At 36.0% G+C, this 20,035-nt stretch overlaps 4 protein-coding genes across 4 annotated transcripts; 3 read left to right on the top strand and 1 right to left on the bottom strand.

Annotated features, from left to right (window-relative positions):
- Positions 1–553: 553 nt before the first annotated feature.
- On the top strand, positions 554–1,857 carry LOC137721537 (transcriptional regulator SUPERMAN-like). Its single transcript, XM_068460634.2, has 2 exons — positions 554–811; positions 952–1,857. Exon 2 carries the CDS (start codon positions 997–999, stop codon positions 1,585–1,587), a length of 591 nt encoding a protein of 196 aa, XP_068316735.2. The 5' UTR covers positions 554–811; positions 952–996; the 3' UTR covers positions 1,588–1,857.
- Positions 1,858–11,069: 9,212 nt separating this feature from the next.
- On the top strand, positions 11,070–13,961 carry LOC137724379 (uncharacterized). The gene is made up of 2 exons (XM_068463124.2): positions 11,070–12,649; positions 13,593–13,961. Exon 1 carries the CDS (start codon positions 11,277–11,279, stop codon positions 11,886–11,888), a length of 612 nt encoding a protein of 203 aa, XP_068319225.2. The 5' UTR covers positions 11,070–11,276; the 3' UTR covers positions 11,889–12,649; positions 13,593–13,961.
- Positions 13,962–14,499: 538 nt separating this feature from the next.
- Positions 14,500–16,678, bottom strand: LOC137726595 (bet1-like SNARE 1-1). Its single transcript, XM_068465531.2, has 6 exons — positions 16,541–16,678; positions 16,360–16,422; positions 15,566–15,713; positions 15,035–15,091; positions 14,853–14,912; positions 14,500–14,731 (listed from the first exon to the last, which is right to left on the bottom strand). The coding sequence occupies exons 2-6, from the start codon at positions 16,371–16,373 to the stop codon at positions 14,642–14,644; spliced, it is 369 nt and encodes a 122-aa protein (XP_068321632.2). The 5' UTR covers positions 16,374–16,422; positions 16,541–16,678; the 3' UTR covers positions 14,500–14,641.
- A 540-nt stretch (positions 16,679–17,218) lies between these two features.
- Positions 17,219–19,749, top strand: LOC137726431 (deoxyhypusine hydroxylase-B). The gene is made up of 7 exons (XM_068465361.2): positions 17,219–17,535; positions 18,134–18,267; positions 18,349–18,575; positions 18,661–18,799; positions 19,024–19,150; positions 19,248–19,366; positions 19,460–19,749. Exons 1-7 carry the CDS (start codon positions 17,352–17,354, stop codon positions 19,490–19,492), a joined length of 963 nt encoding a protein of 320 aa, XP_068321462.2. The 5' UTR covers positions 17,219–17,351; the 3' UTR covers positions 19,493–19,749.
- The last annotated feature ends 286 nt before the right edge of the window (positions 19,750–20,035 follow it).

Raw genomic sequence — 20,035 nt, forward strand, 5'->3', positions numbered from 1 at the left:
TACCTCTCACTACTCCACTGTTGTCCTAGGGCTCGGACTCGACCCTCCCTGAAGAGCATCTGCCACATCCCACATGGACGACCAGACACAGGAATCTCTTGCTTCCTTAAATAACAAGGAATGCATCACCAGACATGATGATGTCATCATGCCAATTGTGCAATACGCCGTAAATCTCAAAAGAAGGCCAATAACCACAAATTGCAGTCATTATCAGCGTCAAATGACTAATCTACTCTTGCTTCAGGTCAACGATCCAATATGATCGAGGTTACTCCTTCAACTGCCTATAAATAGAGCCAGAGTTCTTCAAGCTCAGAACTTTCGTCAAATTCAATCTCTATGAATATACAAACCTCAAGGGATTCTTCTATAATACAACCACAATTATTGGGATTAATGCAAAATCCTGTTGAGGGACTTCATCAAGCTATACATGCTATTATATACTGCAAGTCCTGTACAAATAATTACACACCCTTCAAGTACGTAGTGTGCTTTTAAACGTCATATACTTTTACATATTCCCATATTCCTCCAATTCCCACTGACCACAAAACCTTCGCATCATGTATTAAATTTGTAGAGTAAGGCACATTTGCTAGACATCTCTCTCCTAGAATCAGCGAAAAGTTAAAACAGTGTCTTTTAAGTCTGTACACTTCCATTGCTAAGTAATATCCAGATATAGTATCAGCATTTGCCCTTTATTATTTAGTAGTTTCATATCAAATAGGGTTTTCATTATTTCAGTCTCAGCTCAGCTAGCTTTCCTCGATCCGAACTACTAGTTCTCTGATCCAACAGCTCAGTGAGTCTCTCTCTCTCTCTCTCTCTCTCTCTCTCTCAAGCTGTGAAATTGAAAATGGGGTTTTCATTTTACTCATTGTAACATGATTATAAATTTGTTTTATTTTTTATTTTTTTAATGTTTCATTTGATGAACTGAAGGATCACTTGAGTACTTGTGGCAAGATACCGAAGAGATCAAGATCAATGAATTGTATCAACTTCTTTGAAGGAGAAAATTTATGTGATATTTCATGGGCTACAAGAAACTTCGCATGTAGCTTTTGCAAGAGAGAGTTCAGGTCTGCTCAAGCTCTTGGGGGTCATATGAATGTCCATAGAAGAGACAGAGCTAGGCTGAGACTCCTTCCTCCTACCCTTTCTTCAGAAATATGTCCTCAAAACCCTAACCCTAGTTCTTATTTTGCTACTTCATCATCCTCATCTCCTTCATCATGTCATTCCTTGTTTTCTCCTTCTCTGAGGACTCGGGTCTCTGCACCTTCATCAGCTTCATCTATGGATGAAAATAAGAAACCGAGATACGACTACTGGCCGGAAAATCACTTTCCTGATCTGATTCCCAAGAAAGGCATGGGAGGTGGTGTTGATCATGAGGCTGGACACATATTTAAGGGTTTTTCACAAAGAGATGATGAGTACTTCAACAAGATTGATCTGGAGAAAGAGAATAATATAATTCGGGTTGACTTGGGGTTGGACTTGGATTTGGACATAGGGTTGGTCAAAGATCACAAGGAGGAAGTGGATCTGGAACTTCGACTTGGGCATCTTTAGGTGCAATGTTCTTCACTACTTTTGGGGTTTCTCTAATTACAATGAAATTAGATCAGATGCTTTGAGAAGGCGGAGTTTTTAGAATAGATCTATTGCGATGATTAAATTATATGTCTGTGCAAACTTCTATTTCTGCTTTTTTTGTCTTTATTTCTCAGTTAATTTCTTTAGTACTTAAGCTACTAATCTACTTCATGGCATGCTTAATTTCTGTACAAATTCAGTCCTGCAAAATGTCTTTAGTCTAATTAATCTTGAAATTTTCATTTTTTTTTCTTGTTCTGAGATTTCATGTGGTGGTATATTGTGGGGTTACTGGCTGGTCCTTGTTTGGGTGATCGTGCAAATAGAGCTGAGCTGTCTCATAAAACGGCATTGGATTGATACACTGTTTGAGATATATCATTAATTGTTGCAAAGAAAAGGGATGGTTGTATAGTTGATATTCTCTCTTGTGATTGTTCTCTAGGAAATGCAAACCAGCATCTTCTTTCTCTTTCTATTTTTTCTTCCTTTACTTTCTTGGAAATGGGAAAACTGGAAGCAAAATTGTATGGAAAGAGGGCCTTTTGTTCATAATTAAATTTAAAAGTTATAAGTTCCTGCAAGCTTAGTTATTTGATCTTTGTTGCTCTATCCTTTCTTGTGCAAATGAGCACAAATTTGATCATGTATGTTAAGTGCATATATGTAGTACGGTTTGTATATAATGTTATATAACTACATATATAATTAATCTTCATCAATAATACTTACATATTGAAAATATTAGATCTGCATGTATGTACTTTTGCTTTTTTATTCAATTATTCCAATGTTGAGCAGTTTAATTAGCTAACTAACTAAGTTAGTTCGGTCAAAGAAAAAGCCTAGCATAGTTAAACCAAGCAGAAGATTCAAATCTAATTACTTAGGGCTGGTTTGGTATTGCTGTGAAGAAAAAAACCACTTCTGATGTGCTGTGAGAATAAGCTCATTTTTGCTGCTTCACGTTTTCAACTTTTTCTTCACAAAAAACTGTGAAAATAAGCTGTTTTTAAGTGTTTACCAAACACCTTTTTGAGCTCAGTTTTTTTTTACACCCCCTTTTATAAAAGCACCTCAGTACCAAACCATTACTTACTACACTACGTGGTTGCGAGTAATTACAATAACTATAAGTAAAAGAATATTAGTTTATAAAAAGTAAGATAGTCAAAATAGCAGTTCTAATTTTACTTGAAGGGAATGAAGATTTTTTAAGGCTACGCAAATTTAAGAAGCAGAAATTAAACACCAATATTTTTATTTTCCCTGGCTTTAACCTTTTACAAATCTGTAGTTTACAAAAAGGAAAATTGGATTTACAAACGAGTAGTACTATATATTATACAATTTACAACCGGAATAAAACTTGCTCCTGCTTAAATCAGAGCTGTACGTGCACTCCATTGGATTCAAAATATTTTCATGAAAATATATGAGAAAAAAGAAAGAACAACATTTATGGCTACAGCACATAGCCAGGATATTGTAATGACTTATCAGCAGCTGGAGGGAACATTAACATGTAATATCTGCATCATGATTTGATCCCCTACGTACGTACGTCAAATATTACAGATATCACAATTGCATGTCAAATTAATGCAAATTAGAGCAAGACATAATTATGAATGCAAAATAATCAATATTTTTGCATGTCACGTATGTGTTGCCTTGTCGAATGTCCAACTCGATGCAACAAAGTGGTGGTTAATTTTGCGTTTTTTGCCCTCTCTCTCTCTCTCTGCAGCAGAGAAATCGGGAGATCACTCTCACCAGGATCCAAAGATTTGCATTTCCCGACTTCTGATGTTTTGCATGTTCCCCATAAATCCCCAGTCTCGCAGTTGCATGATGGCCTTCCTTATTTGGAACCTCATAATTTGCCCAATGCAACCCAAAACTAGATAAATGACACCCCACACACACACACACACATACACACATACACACATACACACACACACACACACACACACACACACACACACACACACTCTCTCTCTCTCTCTCTCTCTCTCTCTCTCTCTCTCTCTCTCTCAAAATCTCCACTATACTACTACTATTCAAGATTTTTATTTAATAAATTAATAGATATTGTTTCAGGAAAGAAAGATGAACAGTTAACGGGATATTTGTGAAAAGGAAATTGGTAAATAAAAGCTAGGGTGGTCATTGGGGGAGTTGGATGGAGTTTGAAGTTTGAAATGAGGTGAGAAGATTAAAGTTTAATTTGTAGAGAAGAAAATGGCAAGAAAAATGGACATCTGGGTGAGTAGGACAGAACCTGCCGAAGTGCTTGATTTTGTGAAAGATGAGGGCATGGGATAAAGTAGGCTAGTCGGCGCACGTCAGCATCCCCACCCTCTTAATTCTTTCTCCCAAATCAAATGGTACATACACCTCCTTCCTCTATTCATTATATTTCTTACTTCTTTTTCTTTTTACCAAAAACAAAATCGAAATCCTTTTCATCAAATGTTTTCATTGTATTTTGTACTAGTCTTATTAAAGATATGGAGATTTCTTATAGTTAGATATTGAATATTGAATCTTTGACAAAGGAACTCGATGTATATAGTAAATTGAAGCATAATAGAAAATTAAGATAGGTTAATATAGCGAAAATGAGAACAAGGTTGAGGATGAGAGATTTTTCAATGTGTCAGGAATGCTAGATTGGTTATGTCTTTTGTTGGGGGGGGGGGGGGACCGAACTGAGAAATAAATTGAAATCAAATCAAATTGAAGAACGTTGAGGTTTCATCATAGAATCAATTGGTAATATAAGGAGTAGTCCAACTCTTTATAAGCTCTTGTATGGTTTGGCCACTCACCGATATGGGAATTTGTCCTCACATTCTCACATGCCCCTCATGTGTGGCAAATTTTTAAGTCTAACACGTGGATAACACAAATTGGATGACTTGAAGCACATGTGACTATTGGGCTTCACACGTGGGTCAGTCTTCTTTGATACCAAAAATATTGGTGTTCCCCCATAAAGCTAATATGACAATATGAGAAGTAACACAACTCAATATAAGTTATTACATGGTTTGGTCTCTCATGGATATAGAACTTTGTCCTTGCATTCTCATACAAACTCACCATAAAATGAGGAATATTTCAATCTTTTGGATTCTTTTTTTCCTTTCTCCAATTCTCCCCAAAACACAACATTGGATTAATATTAAATAATAACAAACATTATATTGTTTGGACGATTGTTTTAGGCTAATCAAGTGCTCTCCTTTTTTTTTCCTTTATCTAAAAGGGATTCAAATTCGAAATGTCTTTTAATATTGGGAGAAAAGAAAATACAATTAGACTGAAAAATCTATTGACACTAATCCTAAAACACTTCACAGTACTATGCTACAATCAGGAGGGAATTAATAGATCTTTGTAGCCAAAAGAAAAAGGAAGAAGAAGAGAAAAAACAAGAGTAATTAGAGTGTCCATCTATTTAGTTCTAATCATCTTTCTTTTGGTTCTTCATGTATAAGTTTTAAACTACTTAGAGTGTTAGACACACTAAGCAATTAATCTGACATTTTGTTAAATATTCTCGTTCTATTCATATGTTTCAAAATTTCTTGACCGTCTAGCATACACCATTTCATATCCACAGCAAAACAATGAATTAGTTAATTACAAATAATTAAGGTTAAGTACCATCTTATTATTATTATTATTTGAATATAGGAGGTATCCCACCATATATTCGTGATAGACTAATCTCATTATTCATGCAACTTCGGTAATGCATGAGACAATAACATATTTTTAGTCTCTAGGTACGGTGAAGCATATCTGTTGACCCTAAAAAATGTATCCGTTGGAGTTCGAACTCAATTCAGGGCTCCAAACTTTTGCTCGCTTTCTACTAGACCAACCCGTTGATGTTTAACTGTGGAACATTTCTTTTTTCTTTTTTCTTTTTTCTTCCTCAAAATAGCTTTCATCTCTTCTCTTTAGATTTAGTTTGAACTTTGAAAGATATTCCCATTTGAAAGCTTGACTATTTGAGAATGTTTCCAAACTGCAAACGCCAAGGAATCCATCAATTTCGGTCTAAACCACGAACTTCAGCAAGAAACTCAATAAAATTCCAAAAACTTTATTTATATGTTAATGTTATTGATGCAATGGGTCTGGAAGCCGGTGGGTCAATTGTTGAAAGGGAGTCCGTCTGCCGACTTTGGTTCTAAATTTTTTGTAAATATTCATGGCTCTGTTTTATGTTCAATTTTAAAGTAATCCTAAGAGCAGAAAAAAAAGTGTGATTGATACACTGTTACAAAAAGTTTTAAAAAATAATTCATGAATTTCTTTAGGAAAAAAGATTGAGTATTGTGAAGATTTAGAGTTCGATTTTGGTCGGATAGAGGAAGTACTAATCAAATTCCCTTTTTTTATTAGCTAACAAATTAAAGGCAAACAAACAAACATAAAGGTCATTAAAACTCAAATTAAAAGATGCAAATGATTTTGATTGAGAATTGAGGTTTGTTGCAGCATTACTCGCGTTGTTGTTGTTGTTGTTCATGTTCATGATCATCTTCTTGCTTGTCCATGAATGTATGTAATTCCATCTTTTCATCATCTTCTTGCTTGTCCATGAATGTATGTAATTCCATCTTTTCTTCTTAGAAATTTCCCTGCAGACTTAGTCTTAATCGTCTTCTTAATAATTCTTAAACCCTTCGTCTTCCACTTGAAGACAAAATTCAACGATAAAGATTAACATGAACTGAGGTTTTGTCTACTCATTATTTTAAACTATGCACCTTTTTGTCGCCCACATCAGAAAAGGATATGATACAGTGATTAATTTGAATTAATCAAATATAAAAGAATAATGCTTAGCTACTAAAAGAAAGCAGCAAATTTTTCTGAAAATCCAATCACTAGTCTAAATAATTGAAATTAGAAACTATGAGAGAAAAAAAAACACCACTATTCCAAATGACTAGGCCAAGAACCAAGGCTCGACCTCTAAGGCTCAATCCGGATTTCAGAATGTGTTGGGAGGTCGAAGAAGAGCTTTGATGTGAGGAAGTCAGATAAAGGTGGTTGTGTGGGGAGGACATCTATGAGAGATTACTTCTTTGCAGGTTGTTGATATTTTTTTTCGGGTCATTTGGAGTGATGTTGGTTCAAGTTTTAATTCTTTAATTGTTTAGACACGTATTCCTTTGTAATTGGACACTAGGCCTCGTTTGGCAGCTCGGACTGTACTGACTATTTCTATCGGATAGGATAAATAGCCACCGGATAGTAATGACTAAATTAATCAGGCGTTTGGTGCGGTATCAGACTAATAACCGTATTATTTATACTGTGTTTAGTACTGAATGGATAAGAAAAGGGAAGAAAAAAAATTGACAAATCTTTGTTTTTTTGTTTGTTGAGATCTGAGACGGAGCGCCGAAAAGTCTATGGTGGAGGAAACAGAGAGAGATGCAACGGCGGAGAAGAGGGAGGGAGATCCTGCGGTAGCCAGAAGAAGATGCAGGGAGAGAAGAGTCTTATTCTGGGTGGTTGGATGGAACTTGCTGGTGGTGGTGGTTCATGGTGGCTAGCGGAGGAATTGGGTTTTGGGATTTGTGGGATTCTTTGGTTTCTTGGAAGCTACTTGGAATTTTGGGGAGTTTTGATTGGGAAAATGGAGGGAGTGTGGTTGGTTTTTGTAAGCAGAGAGAGCCGGCTGGGAAGAAGAAGAGAGAGGGGAGACGAAGAAGAAGAATAGAGGGAGGGAGAGAGCCCCGACTAAATTGTCCCGTGGTTTTGGAGAGTATAAGGAAGCGGGTATTCACAAGATAAAATAGGTGGGTCGGATTATTTAATCCGATGGCTATTTAATACGAACAGACACCAAACACCGTACTCCGTATAATTAGTACTATCCGGTGCTTTATACGGTGTGCCAAATGAGGCATTGTTCATTTCAGGAGTACTTCCTGCTTTTTTTTTTTAGCAGCCAAACACTATACTAAAAAAAATAAGGAAAATTAATGAAAAGAGCTTGAAAACTTTGAGTTTTAACGATAAGGACAAAATAAAGAGTAAAATGATTAGTACCATGTTTGACTTTTTAGTGTAAAAATGTGGTTTTTCATTAAAATGAACAGTACCGCGAATTTTTTATTAAAACTCCCTAAAAAATAGTGTGTTCTTCGGTTGTTTTCGTACATATTCAATAGTAGGATAACAAGGTAGAACTTGTATGACGGATTCATACTAAAAGCGTGGACTGAATATTAAGATGTTTTTGTCCACGTATATTATATAGTGACAGCACATGTTCATTCACGCATATAGAATGAATTTCATTTTTTTCAAGAAAAATATATAATTGCAGAAGATTAATTATTATTAACTAATAATTTGTGGACTTAATGCAGTCCAGTCATTTTTCATGTAAACCTCTTGTGCTAATTTGCAGACGACATATACCTAATGCCAGTAACCTGCTACACTAAATTATTACATTTTGGCCTGCATTCTTATACATATTATATACACATGATGTTATACAATATAATATATATATATATATATATATATAGGCGCAATGGAGAGTTATGTTTAACATACCACGTACGTATGATATCACCATGAGTCATGATGAACGAACCAATATTAACAATTTCATATTATAAACATTTTATGTTGCAAAACAATTCGCCGAAAGAAACATGTATATAGAAATATGTACCTGTTAAATCCAGTCGTGCTCAGAGTTTTTCTTATCACTTTGAACAATAATATACAAATTAAAACCAGAAGCATGAGCTACTGAAATTAGGGCACGATGTTGATTGTGATGACACAAAACTGATGTATGTTTTGTAATTGATTTACACAACTATATGGTGTAATCAGTATATGCTTACATACAACTGTAAGCTCCAAAAATGCACTGTTCGTTGCTTATTATATGTGTATATATATATATATATATATATATATATATATATATATATATATATATATCATGTGGAGGAAGTTTCCTACAGCTTTCCTCACGAATGCGATGAGTAACGTCGATCAGTTCAGCATGAAAAACTGTTTTCAATTATTATTTTAATTTGTTTTCGTATCTGCATGTCATCATTTAATTTGTGGGATTGTTCAAACTTGACTACATCTTAATTGGTCTCTAATGGTTAAACCACGTATTGAAATACGCTTTGCTTTTGAACTAAAAGTTTCTAAGTTATATGTGTATATATGATCATCTGGTGCTTTAATCTAAAAGGGTTTGTTTCTATTTTGAAAGGGAACTGTTATTAACACTCTAAAATTCTCAATCTACATTCCTTACAAGTGTAACTTTCTTTCTAATTATAAAAAAAGTTTGGAATGTCAAATGAGACTTTTAAAGTGCTAATAACAATTCCCTTTTGAAAATATAGTTTTACTACGTACCATATTGTAACTCCAAGGGTCACTAAACCATAATAATTGATGTTTTATTATCGAATGTGTAAATTAGTTTAATGTTTTATATTGGTAGGTGGTTAATATTTTGGGGGTTTTGAGTGGAAATGGAAGTTAGACAAGTATAAATAAAACGAGAAAATCATGAGGGAATAGTTGAGTTATAATAGGGCATTTAGTTGCCATAATTGGGCGGATAATTAAAATGATTTAACATAATTAGGACATTGTGGCATAAGTTGTGCTAGCCTATTGTGAGGCTAAGCCCACATTTCTCCCCTAGTGTAAATAATATCGTTTGTTAAAAAAAAAAGGTTTCTTTTGTAAAAAAAGGGACCAATTGATGGTTTCGGCACAACAATCTACCCATTCAGGTGCAACTCATAGGGACATTTCAGCTTCCTCAAACCACCATCATGTGATTTAACATCACCAAATAATTAAACTCAAGACATCTCTGTGGAGCCAAAAATAATCACAAGGCGACACGTGAATTTTTGGTTAAAAGGACAAAGTTACCCTTGAGACACACTGGTTGTCTTACACACGAGGAGTGGACAATCATTCTTTAATTAATCAAGCCAAGAGTGTCCAAAATAGGTAACAAATTCCAAATTATCTCATCCATCCTCATCTTAGGTAATTACTTCATAACCTACAAATTATTCCATATAAATGGAGATTAATTGGCTAATTAATGGATTAATTCCTAATTAATCCATTAATCACCAATTAAATCACCCATTTTCACACAAAAAACCTCTAAGGGCTAGCCACCTCCATTCCCTATATATATGACCCTATTTTCTCTAAAAAGCTAAGTCCACACTCTTGCTAAAATTTTCCAAAACTCTTAAACACTTTTCTCTCTAAATTCTAACTTTGGCATCAGAGGTTCTTCGGCCAAAGCCCACCCCCCCTCATTTCATCGTGGGCACGTGAGGCTCTTGGCCTTAACCTAAGGTGTTATTTGTTTTGTAGGTGCAATTTTATCCAAGATCAATGAGGAAGAAATTTGCATCCATAACGTCGTGTGAGCCAAATCACTGAGTTAACCCGTAGTAATTACACGGACCAATATCTAAAAAACCCTAAATAATATACATGTAATGACTAATTTATCATCTTCCTTGTCTAATCTTATTTCATTATATTATTTTCTTATTCAACTTGCATGTGACATGTCAACCACTAGACACAAGAGTTTCACCACAACTCAAAAGAAAAAACATTTAAAAGCCCCAAAACTCAAACCACATTGGATCCTAATTACTGGTCATTCTGAAACTCTAAACCTTTATTTCACATTCTAAATTTCAAAAGTAATCAACCACAACTTAACTAACTTTGTTAATCCCAAATTTACCAATTCCTGAAACCTAAATGCATAAAAAGTATTAAAATTCAAAATCTTGATTAATGTACTAGAACTCCAAATTTCACTCAATTTATTTATATTACAATTCCACAATCATCGTACTAAAACCCAATATATAATACTAATTTGACTCTACACATAGTCTGAATCTAAGTAACTGCATAATAGAAACCGCACCGCAGTTTATGATTTCAACTTTCAAGTCTCTATCAAATCATTAAGGATAGAAGAGTCATTTCCAACTATTACCAAAGATTATATTGATTTTTTTTCATTAAAAAATTTTATATTGATTTTACCTATATTTTCTTAAAAGTTATACAATAATTTCATTTTGACACACAAAAATAACACATACTTATGTGCTTTTTAATTCTTCCTTTTAACAACATAACTTTTAAGTGTAAGTCACTTGAGAACTGCGCATGCAATAATTTCTTTCAAGTAAAAAAAGCAAACATTAAGTGATGACTGTGTGACAATCACACCTACAATAGAGATATGACAAAGAAAGACCCTCCCAAATTAAAGACAAATAGAATAAGGAAATAATATTAAATAATTAAGAAAACGCGTGTTCAATTAGCAGTGAACAAGAAGAATCCAGTTTCCGCCGGCTTAACAGAAAGTACTCTGAGCAAAGTTTTAAGATTTTTCCCCAACAACACCTTCAGTCCAAAGTTCCCAACCCTCTCATGACAATACCTATGCCTTGTGCTTGTTTCCTCTCGCCCCCTTCACCAACACCTCCTCTCTATAATTACAAACCCTAATTTCCGATCTCCATATTACCATCATATATATCCAAGAAAACCAAAACTTGAAGGTTTTTTTTAGTATGGAATCCAACCATCCGGATCATCAAGATTCGAAGACCTCTAGTACTGATGAAGAAGCTGAATACCGACGGGATGTGAACGATGACATGGGCACAGGGCGGTCTTACGAGTGTGTGTTTTGCAAGAGAGGTTTCACAACGGCGCAGGCCTTGGGAGGACACATGAATATTCACCGGAGAGAGAGAGCCAAGACCAGACCTAGTTCGGATCCTACTAATTTGGCTTCGTCGACTAGCAAGGCAGTAGAAGATCAGAGTCATCCGAGGGCAGCGGTATACCATGCAATTCAAAGCTACCCGCCACATTATTTTATAGCTCCTCCGGATGACCATATGAACTATAGAACATATGTGCCTGCACCTAATACATCAGGGGTGTTAAGGCCCCCGCATGCAAATCATATTAGTGATGAGGACTTGTGTGCAAGAAATTATTTCCCGAGGCATCGGAATTTGCTAAGAGATGATCATCAGGATTGGAGATCAGGGAGTAGTTCGAGCTTGGGAATGGGCCGGCCATCAGATGATTACAAGGAGAGAGTGTTTAACGGTGGCAGTGAAGAAGCGGATGATGAATTGGATTTGGAGCTTCGACTCGGTCATGATCCCTAAGTATATATGTTATTTTTATCAAACATTTGAGAGATTATAAATTATACATTTTTATTAATTAATTTGTACACTACTTTTTGGTTGTGAGCGCAATTATGGATTTATCTGTACATTTTTCCATGTTTTCTGTTTTTTTTTTCATGGCGAAAAGGTGAGAAGTTTTTAGAATATGCCAACATCCCAAATTTTCTTGGCAATTTTCTAATGGCCGGCAGGATTTAAAGGCAGGAAGAAGGAGCAATTATACCCAGATATAGTAAAAAAAAAATGTATTTTGCTTCATCCATAAACACACCTAGCCCTAATTTTGGGTAGGTTTCTGTGAGAAGTTTTCTTATAATGTATATGTCTTCTTCTTCCTTCCATTGTGTCTGTTTCTTAATTATCCCCCCTTTTATTTTTCACCTAGCTAGCTAGCCCAAGTTTTGCTTACAAATTTGTGCTGCTGTACTTATATCATATTGTATGATTGAAATTTCTAATTATCCAGCATTACATAATTAATTTGCTTGAATTCTTGCTTCACTAACCTATATGTCAGTTATGTTTAATTGCTTTTTTTTTTCAAGAAAATGAATAGGTACAGGAAACTGTTAACACTAACTGGGGAAGCTTGCTTGATTCACTTTCAAGTGCTCTACATGAAGTTTTTCTTGTGCCATATGATCTGTGCCAAATGGTCCTGTGTACGTCTAAATCATCGCATACCATTGGTCATTGTACCTCGATTGTTCAACCCCAACTTGCCATTCACATTTCAGGTGAGCTCTGAGATTTTAGATTAAACTATATATTCATTTTTGGTTACATTAGAGAGATTTGGAATCTGGAGTTAGGATTTTCGACCGTATATGAATTGATATATGAATTTTAGGTTGCACACATAAGCTTTGTGCCGAGAAAATTTGTTTCATACCGCAAATTCTTGGGGAAAAATATATTTTCTTGTAGTGTGATACAAAAGTCTGAATAATTAATTGTCTAAGGTTTTCAACTCGATTTTAGTGTCACTCTGTATACCTATACAGTAACAAATTAATTTTCACTCTTAAGTTGTAGTTGTCACTCTCCTCTAATAAATTTGGCACTCTTTTAGATTGTCTGTAATATATCTCCACTTTTTTGATCATTTGGGAAAACGAGTGGCGTATTTTGTGGGGCTTTGGGAACATTTTCCAAGGTTAACCTAAAACGATGCAGCTTCTAACTTTCATTACATGATAAAACAATCAGCAGCAGTACTAATTTACTCACTTATAAAGGAATAGTAAAACCAAGAATGAAAGATCCTTTATTTCATACAAATGATAGTGCCCACACGTACATGGAGATGAGAGTCGAACTTAGCTAAGACATTTGGTGCAGAAGTAAATGTTGCAATAATATTTTCTTGCATTTGGGTATATGTATATCTGCAGACTGCAGACTGCAGTAAGGATTAATTTGTGATATATCTGCAGACTGCAGTACTGTTTATATTCTTGATATATAATGGACACACAAATTAAAAACCGTAGGGGAATGTAGGCTGAATATATATTAAACTATATAACAAAATATTATACGTACATAATCGGCTAAACGTATTAATATATATATATATATATATATATATATATGTGTGTGTGTGTGTGTGTGTGTGTGTGTGTAAGAGAAACCTGACTTGACAAAAGAACTAATATTTGAAGAATTTTCAACATGCAGGCCATGGCCGCCATGGGACTACATGCAGTTAACAATTTCATGATGACTATGGGGCGGCTTTGACCCGCTCTTTCTTCAACAACAACCACAAGATCAACACATATCGTGCTAAAGAAGGCCGTTCAGCCTGCAGCCCAGGGAATATCTTCTCAGAATGCGTTTTTCTAAATTGCTTTGATTTACGGTAAGGGAATTGTTATTGACATTTCAAAATTCTTATTCTACACTCCAAACTTTCTATATTTAGAAAGAAAAATACACTTGTAAGGCGTGTAAAATGAGATTTTTGAACTGCCAATAACCTTCCCTTACTGTAATCGTATTTTGAATTTGTTTACAAGTTTACGGTAATAGTGATTCGGATTTGGCTGCAAAACTCTTGTTAACTCACCTAACGGTCCTAACCCAATATCTTTTGAACACTTGTAAATTGCATTTTAAGGTTCTAAATTACTTTACCACAAGGTTAAATGTTCCCGAGAGTTAACTTCATGCATGTAAACCTGTCGTTGTACAAACAAAGGGAAGTCAGTCAAGTGCATTTGAATATTCGATGGGAGGATTTTAAGGATTTTAAGCCCCCATTTTGTTCTTAAATTCAGGACGTTTAGAAGTCAAATAAAAGAAAAAAGAGTCAACTAAAAGAGGTTTGACGAGAGGATGCGAAAATGAAATCGTAAGAGGCTGATCGCCGTCGTCAACATTAGTGGTTCTCTTATTGTTCTGCGAGTTGACAACGGCGACAGCTTGTTCAAATCTTGTCTTTGAAAAAACTAGCCGCAATATTACTCGACTCAAAGACCGTACAACTGTACAACCTAGGTGGAGCTTGAAGGACACAGCAACTGATTGAAACAGACTCGCCGGAACAAAGATTTATGCACTTAATTATTTCTGCAGCTAAACATAATTAGAAGATCGATAATCTTTATACAAACATACGAGAATATCTTTACAAGCAGAATTTAAACATCGGATCACGGCTAAGGGCAAGCATCTCCCATATTCAGCTTAAAACTAGCGGCTGTACCAAATCCATCATGGATTAATTACCTAGTGAGATAGTATATGACTAGAAAAATGACCACAAACGATGCGACTAGTGTAAACATTCTCTGGCTTGACTTGGTCTCAAAAACCTGAACAAAACGAAACCCGTCAGGACATCAGGAATCAGAAAGGGACCCTGAGAAGGATGAATGAGGGAAAGAACCCTCTAATCTCAGAAGGAAAAGGATAAATTTGGAAAGGAGTACGTACCATCTTAAACTTGTCCATTGTACCAGATAGCACTCCCCTCGATGAATCCATATCATTTCCCTGAATTAGACAATGCACGTTATTAAAACAACTTGTACCATTGTCCGACCAAAACAAATGTAAATTGAAATCTATGGTAGAGAACGCTGTAATAATAATTGGGCTAGCAGCAGCATACATACCATTCTGTCTAACATGTGATTATGAGTCTCCACCTCCTCATGTATATCACCTGACAACTGTTTGAGAGAAATGGATAAGTATTTGGCGGGGATATATTAAAACCAATGAAGCTATAAAAATACTGACATCAATTGCTATAAGATAATATTTTGTCAAATCTAGCTTATAAATGTTTAGTAACTTTGTTAAAAGAAAAGCCAAAGAATCATACAAACCCGTATTCCTAATCGAAGGATTTCATAGTTGCTTTATTTGTTCCCAATAAAGCAAAGGTAAGGATCAAGACGTTATGCAAGATTTCAACACATAATCATACTACAAATGCTACAATCTTCCTCCTCGAGGTATAAAAAAATTTGACGAAATCATGCACTGACTAGACAACAACACAAAATATTAATATCATGACTTAAAAACCATGTATATCAAAGGTAGTAAACAAACCGGAACAGTAAGACTTGCATTACAACTTTCAAAGTTTCCAGTCATTGAAAGACAAGGGAATGAGGGGTAAGGAGAGCAGAGCTTACTCTCTTCAGCAAATTGACTCTATCTTGCAATCCATCCACTGCCCTTTCGTTATCATGTTCATCAATTTCATGTGAGTAGGAAGCTGAGGACCTGATGCCGCCCTCCTCAATGCCATCAAAAAGAGCAACTTTGTTGCCACGGAAGTCCCTAAACATAAAGAGATAAGTTCATTTTAATGTAAACGAAACATGCCACATTCACAAGAGATGTTTCCTACAAATGTAACATGGGAAAGCTCCACAAAATTTAACAGAATCCTTTTTTCGGGTGAAAAAATAACAAAAGCTTCTGTAACAAGCACCAGTAATCAAAGAGGTTGCAGTATCCAATCAATCAAACCCTTTTCTCATCAAATTATTGTTAAGACATCCCAAACAGGCAACTCCATGCCGAATGAAAGCTTACTCGAATACAAATCTCGTTTTACTTTGTACAACCGAAAGCAACTCGTACTCAAATCGGTCCAAAACAGCTTAAACATAACTCAACAGAAACACTGACTGAACCCGAAAACTAACCCAAAAATGATCACAGACCCAATTCCAAAACGGGTTTTCGAGTTTTCGAGTTCACGAAATTCTCAACGTTTATCACTCAGTTAGTAATCAGCACACACACCAAACATCAAAATCGCATAGCGAAAACCACACTACATACACAGATCTAAGTACAATTTTACTATTTACGTAACACAATCAGGTAAATTTGCTTCAGAACGTTCTAGAAAACAAAAAACTAAAACTTGAAAAGACCAAATGAATCGGATTCGTATCGGAATCGGAACCGAGCTAACCTTCGAGCATTCATGGGTGACTTTGATCCCGGCGAAGCTTATTTGATCTTTGAATTTGATTTACTGCAAACAAATTCAAATTTTTACAAAAATCTAAAAAAATTGAAACCCAAAATTAAAATATGATACGAGCAGAGGAGAAGGGCGATTCAGATCTGAGATTGGGAGCAACGAAACGTACCGTTTTGGAGGGAAGCGGAGGATTTTTCCCTGCGGAGTAAGAAACGAGGGGAAAATTGGAGGGGCGGAGTGGAGTCGCTGGGATTTATATTCTGTAACAACTGATCTAGCGGGGGAAGGAAGGAACGTTACTTTTGTGGGTCCCATTTGGGTTGTGAGTAAGAATATTGGATAAGAAGTGGAATGTTTTTACTGTGCTGGGTCTTGTTGCAGTAAAAGGATTTTTTACTGTTCACAATGTGGCCGGTTACAAGTACGTATCTATCTTGCATTTACGTGAGTTAAATTTAAAATTTATTCGACTAAATGTAAATGAAAACAATTATCAGGGTGAAGATCAGCTTAAATGATCCGATGATTCTAGGGATGATAAGTTAATCTTCTTCAAAAGATCACATCGACGTAAATGATTGACAATTATATGTCGGTTTTTCGCCATTCAAGTTGTAGTATATTTTAATGGTTAGATTATTCGACTGTTAAAATGATATGTGAGTTGGACGTACTTGAATAAGATTACAAAACATAAAGAAAAATTAAGGGCTGATATTTTTGAGCACGTGATAAACATTTTAATGGACCGGGGATGCTTCAGCAACTAGTGGGCTGGGCTGATCTAAATAGGGTTCTTTTGACCCGGACACAGCCCATTCTATATAAAGTGAAAAATGTAAAAAGCAAAAAAAAGGTGGGAACTTCATCGTCGTCTTCGATTGGCGGGCATCCGATTCTGGTCTGACTTTGACAAACAAAACCCTAATCCGAAAAAGGTAGGGCTTGTTGGAATTCGAATACCTCACATCTCAAGCTCAATGGGTTCATTGAATGATGACGCCGCCGCCACCACCGCCACCAGCTTCGAGTCCTCAACGGAGATGGTGAAGTTCCTATGCGACCGGTTGCTCGACACGACACAGCCCATCTCGGAGCGCTTCAGAGCCTTGTTCTCTCTCCGCAACCTCAATGGCCCTGCCCCTCGCGACGCCCTCATTGCCGGTTTGTTTTCTTTATTTGTCTGCAAGTATTTCTTGTTAATCATTATATTTGCGGAGCCAATTTGCTTGGAATTTCAGGATTTGTCTGGATTTTCAGTCTCTAGAAAAAGGTTAATTATTTTATGGATTGGTTAGAAATTTGGAAGTAGTTTGATTCTTAAAGCAAAAATTCACTATCTTTGAGCTGAAGTAAAAGTTTGGAACTTTGGAGCAAAGGGCTGGTAGCTCGGTTAGTTAAGAGCATTCATCCGTGCACCCATGGTCTTGGATTTGCTTTGCCCCCTCCCCCGCATGTATTACAAGAAAAAGTTTAGGACTTTGGATGAATATTACGACGGTGATCGGTTTTACTAGATAAGTGAACATTGATCATTAGGTGTTTGTTGATGGAGAGGGTGTTATGCTGCACCTCCGGCATTACAATTATGAATGCTGGGAAAAAGGGTTGGAAGTAAACATGCTATATATTGTGGTTTTGTTTTTTCTTCGGTAAATTATTAAAGGAGGTTTTACCTTCGTTGATCTCCTGACATATGTTATTGTATATGTTGATGATTAGTGTTTTTCTAATCGGATTATGGATGTGTTTTCCTCTGCAGCAACAAGAGATTCTTCCAATTTGTTGGCACATGAGGCAGCATTTGCATTGGGTCAAATGCAAGATGTGGATGCAATCCCTGCCTTGGTAGCCGTTCTCAATGATCTCTCTTTGCATCCCATTGTTCGTCATGAGGTGAGTTTACGTTGCTCTACTCTGCTAATATTCCTTGTGTTCTTATAATATGTCTCATTATTCTTGTTGCATTTTATGCAGGCAGCAGAAGCTCTTGGTGCAATTGGTTTAGAGAGTAATGTTCCTCTTTTGAAGAATAGTCTAGCACTAGATCCTGCTCAGGAGGTCAAAGAAACTTGTGAATTGGCCCTTAATCGGATTGACCAATTGAAGGATGCTAATTGTCAATCCAAGGATGAAAAATCACCTTTTATGTCAGTTGATCCTGCTGCACCAGCTACTTCTGGTTCTTCTGTCTATCAGCTAAGGTGTGCCTGGTTATCATCTGCGGCTTAAATTTTTGTCCACTTATTCGAATAAGTTAGATATCTGACTTGTGTTAATCGTTTTAAGGGAAGTTCTTCTGGATGTAAACAAAAGTATGTATGAGCGCTATGCGGCTCTCTTTGCTCTGCGGAATGATGGTGGAGATGAAGCTGTCACTGCTATAATTGATTCCTTGGGGTCAAACAGTGCTCTCTTGCGTCACGAGGTTTGTTTATTACCTAATCGAATCATACTGAAAAATTATAAATGTAGACCGGACATGCACACACTCACAAGGGTGTTTAAAGATTAATGTTTCTAATTGCTTTTAGAGTATTGATCAATTGACACCCATGCAAGACAAGAAACTTTTGCACCACTTAACTGATGTAGATTTTTTCAGAAGTCGGTGTCATGTGATCTTCATATCTTCTTTGGTGTGATTTACAGGTTGCTTATGTGTTAGGCCAATTGCAGAACAAAGCTGCTTCAGCCGCTCTTTCCAACATACTTATGAATAGAAATGAGCACCCAATGGTTAGACATGAAGCTGCAGAAGCTCTTGGTTCCATTGCAGGTATGACTGCTATGTTCCCAAATGCATCTGTCTGTAAATAGAGTAGTAGTATATCGACGTTTTGGGCTATTTAATTGAGTTACTGCTTTGTGTGTAGATGACCAAAGTGTATCACTTCTCGAAGAATTTGCGAGGGATCCTGAACCAATTGTGTCACAGAGTTGCGAAGTTGCTCTAAGCATGCTGGAGTTTGAGAGATCAGGAAAATCCTTCGAGGTATGCATATCAAACTACTGTTTGAAACCAATCAAACTATAGATTTAGTGTATCTTATCAGGAAAACGACTGAAGTCTCCGTTTTATGTGCAGTACCTCTTCATGCAAGCTCCTCTAGTGCAATAGATAATGACATATAGTTTCCATCACGGGCGCGTTTCATCCGTACACCCCGAATAGCTCCAACGGAGGCAGTTTGTCCATGTTGTGCAGCATGGAGTTGGGGAGAAGCAGAAGGAAGCAAGTTTTTTACTTGTCCGTACCGAATGAATTAAGCTGTATTGTTATACATGGCTGTTCTAATATATGGTTACAAAGTTGTTAATTTGGGATTATTGGACCTACACGATCATTAACAAATAAAATCACATTGATATGCAGCATTGCATCGTGTAATATGACGAATGTGAATCTTTTGTTCCTTTCAAGTGTCGCCCACGTGTGAGTGGACGATCGACATGATGTGAGCGGTTGCCTAAACCATTCACGCGATCGACCGAACCAAGCACAGCTCTTAAATAAAAGGGAGTTTTAACGAAAAGTTTACGGTACTGTTTATTTTAACGAAAAATTATATTTTTACATTAAAAAGTCAAATTTAGTATTATTCACTTTACTCTTTATTTTGTCCTTATTGTTAAAACTCAAAGTTTTCAAATTATTTTTATT

Source organism: Pyrus communis, chromosome 5, assembly GCF_041283825.1.
Source record: "Pyrus communis isolate YQ-2024b chromosome 5, ASM4128382v1, whole genome shotgun sequence".
NCBI lineage: Eukaryota > Viridiplantae > Streptophyta > Magnoliopsida > Rosales > Rosaceae > Pyrus > Pyrus communis.

What these genes read in the sequence shown, in the direction of transcription:
- LOC137721537 (XM_068460634.2), top strand. Translation starts at nt 997, where the DNA reads ATGAATTGTATCAACTTCTTTGAAGGAGAAAATTTATGTGATATTTCA.
- LOC137724379 (XM_068463124.2), top strand. Translation starts at nt 11,277, where the DNA reads ATGGAATCCAACCATCCGGATCATCAAGATTCGAAGACCTCTAGTACT.
- LOC137726595 (XM_068465531.2), bottom strand. An exon ending in GAGTCAATTTGCTGAAGAGA is followed by an intron (nt 15,092 to 15,565) that starts GTAAGCTCTGCT and finishes TCTCTCAAACAG; the next exon opens with TTGTCAGGTGATATACATGA. An exon ending in CAATGGACAAGTTTAAGATG is followed by an intron (nt 14,732 to 14,852) that starts GTACGTACTCCT and finishes CGTTTTGTTCAG; the next exon opens with GTTTTTGAGACCAAGTCAAG.
- LOC137726431 (XM_068465361.2), top strand. Translation starts at nt 17,352, where the DNA reads ATGGGTTCATTGAATGATGACGCCGCCGCCACCACCGCCACCAGCTTC. An exon ending in TCGCGACGCCCTCATTGCCG is followed by an intron (nt 17,536 to 18,133) that starts GTTTGTTTTCTT and finishes TTTCCTCTGCAG; the next exon opens with CAACAAGAGATTCTTCCAAT. An exon ending in AGCTCTTGGTTCCATTGCAG is followed by an intron (nt 19,151 to 19,247) that starts GTATGACTGCTA and finishes CTTTGTGTGTAG; the next exon opens with ATGACCAAAGTGTATCACTT.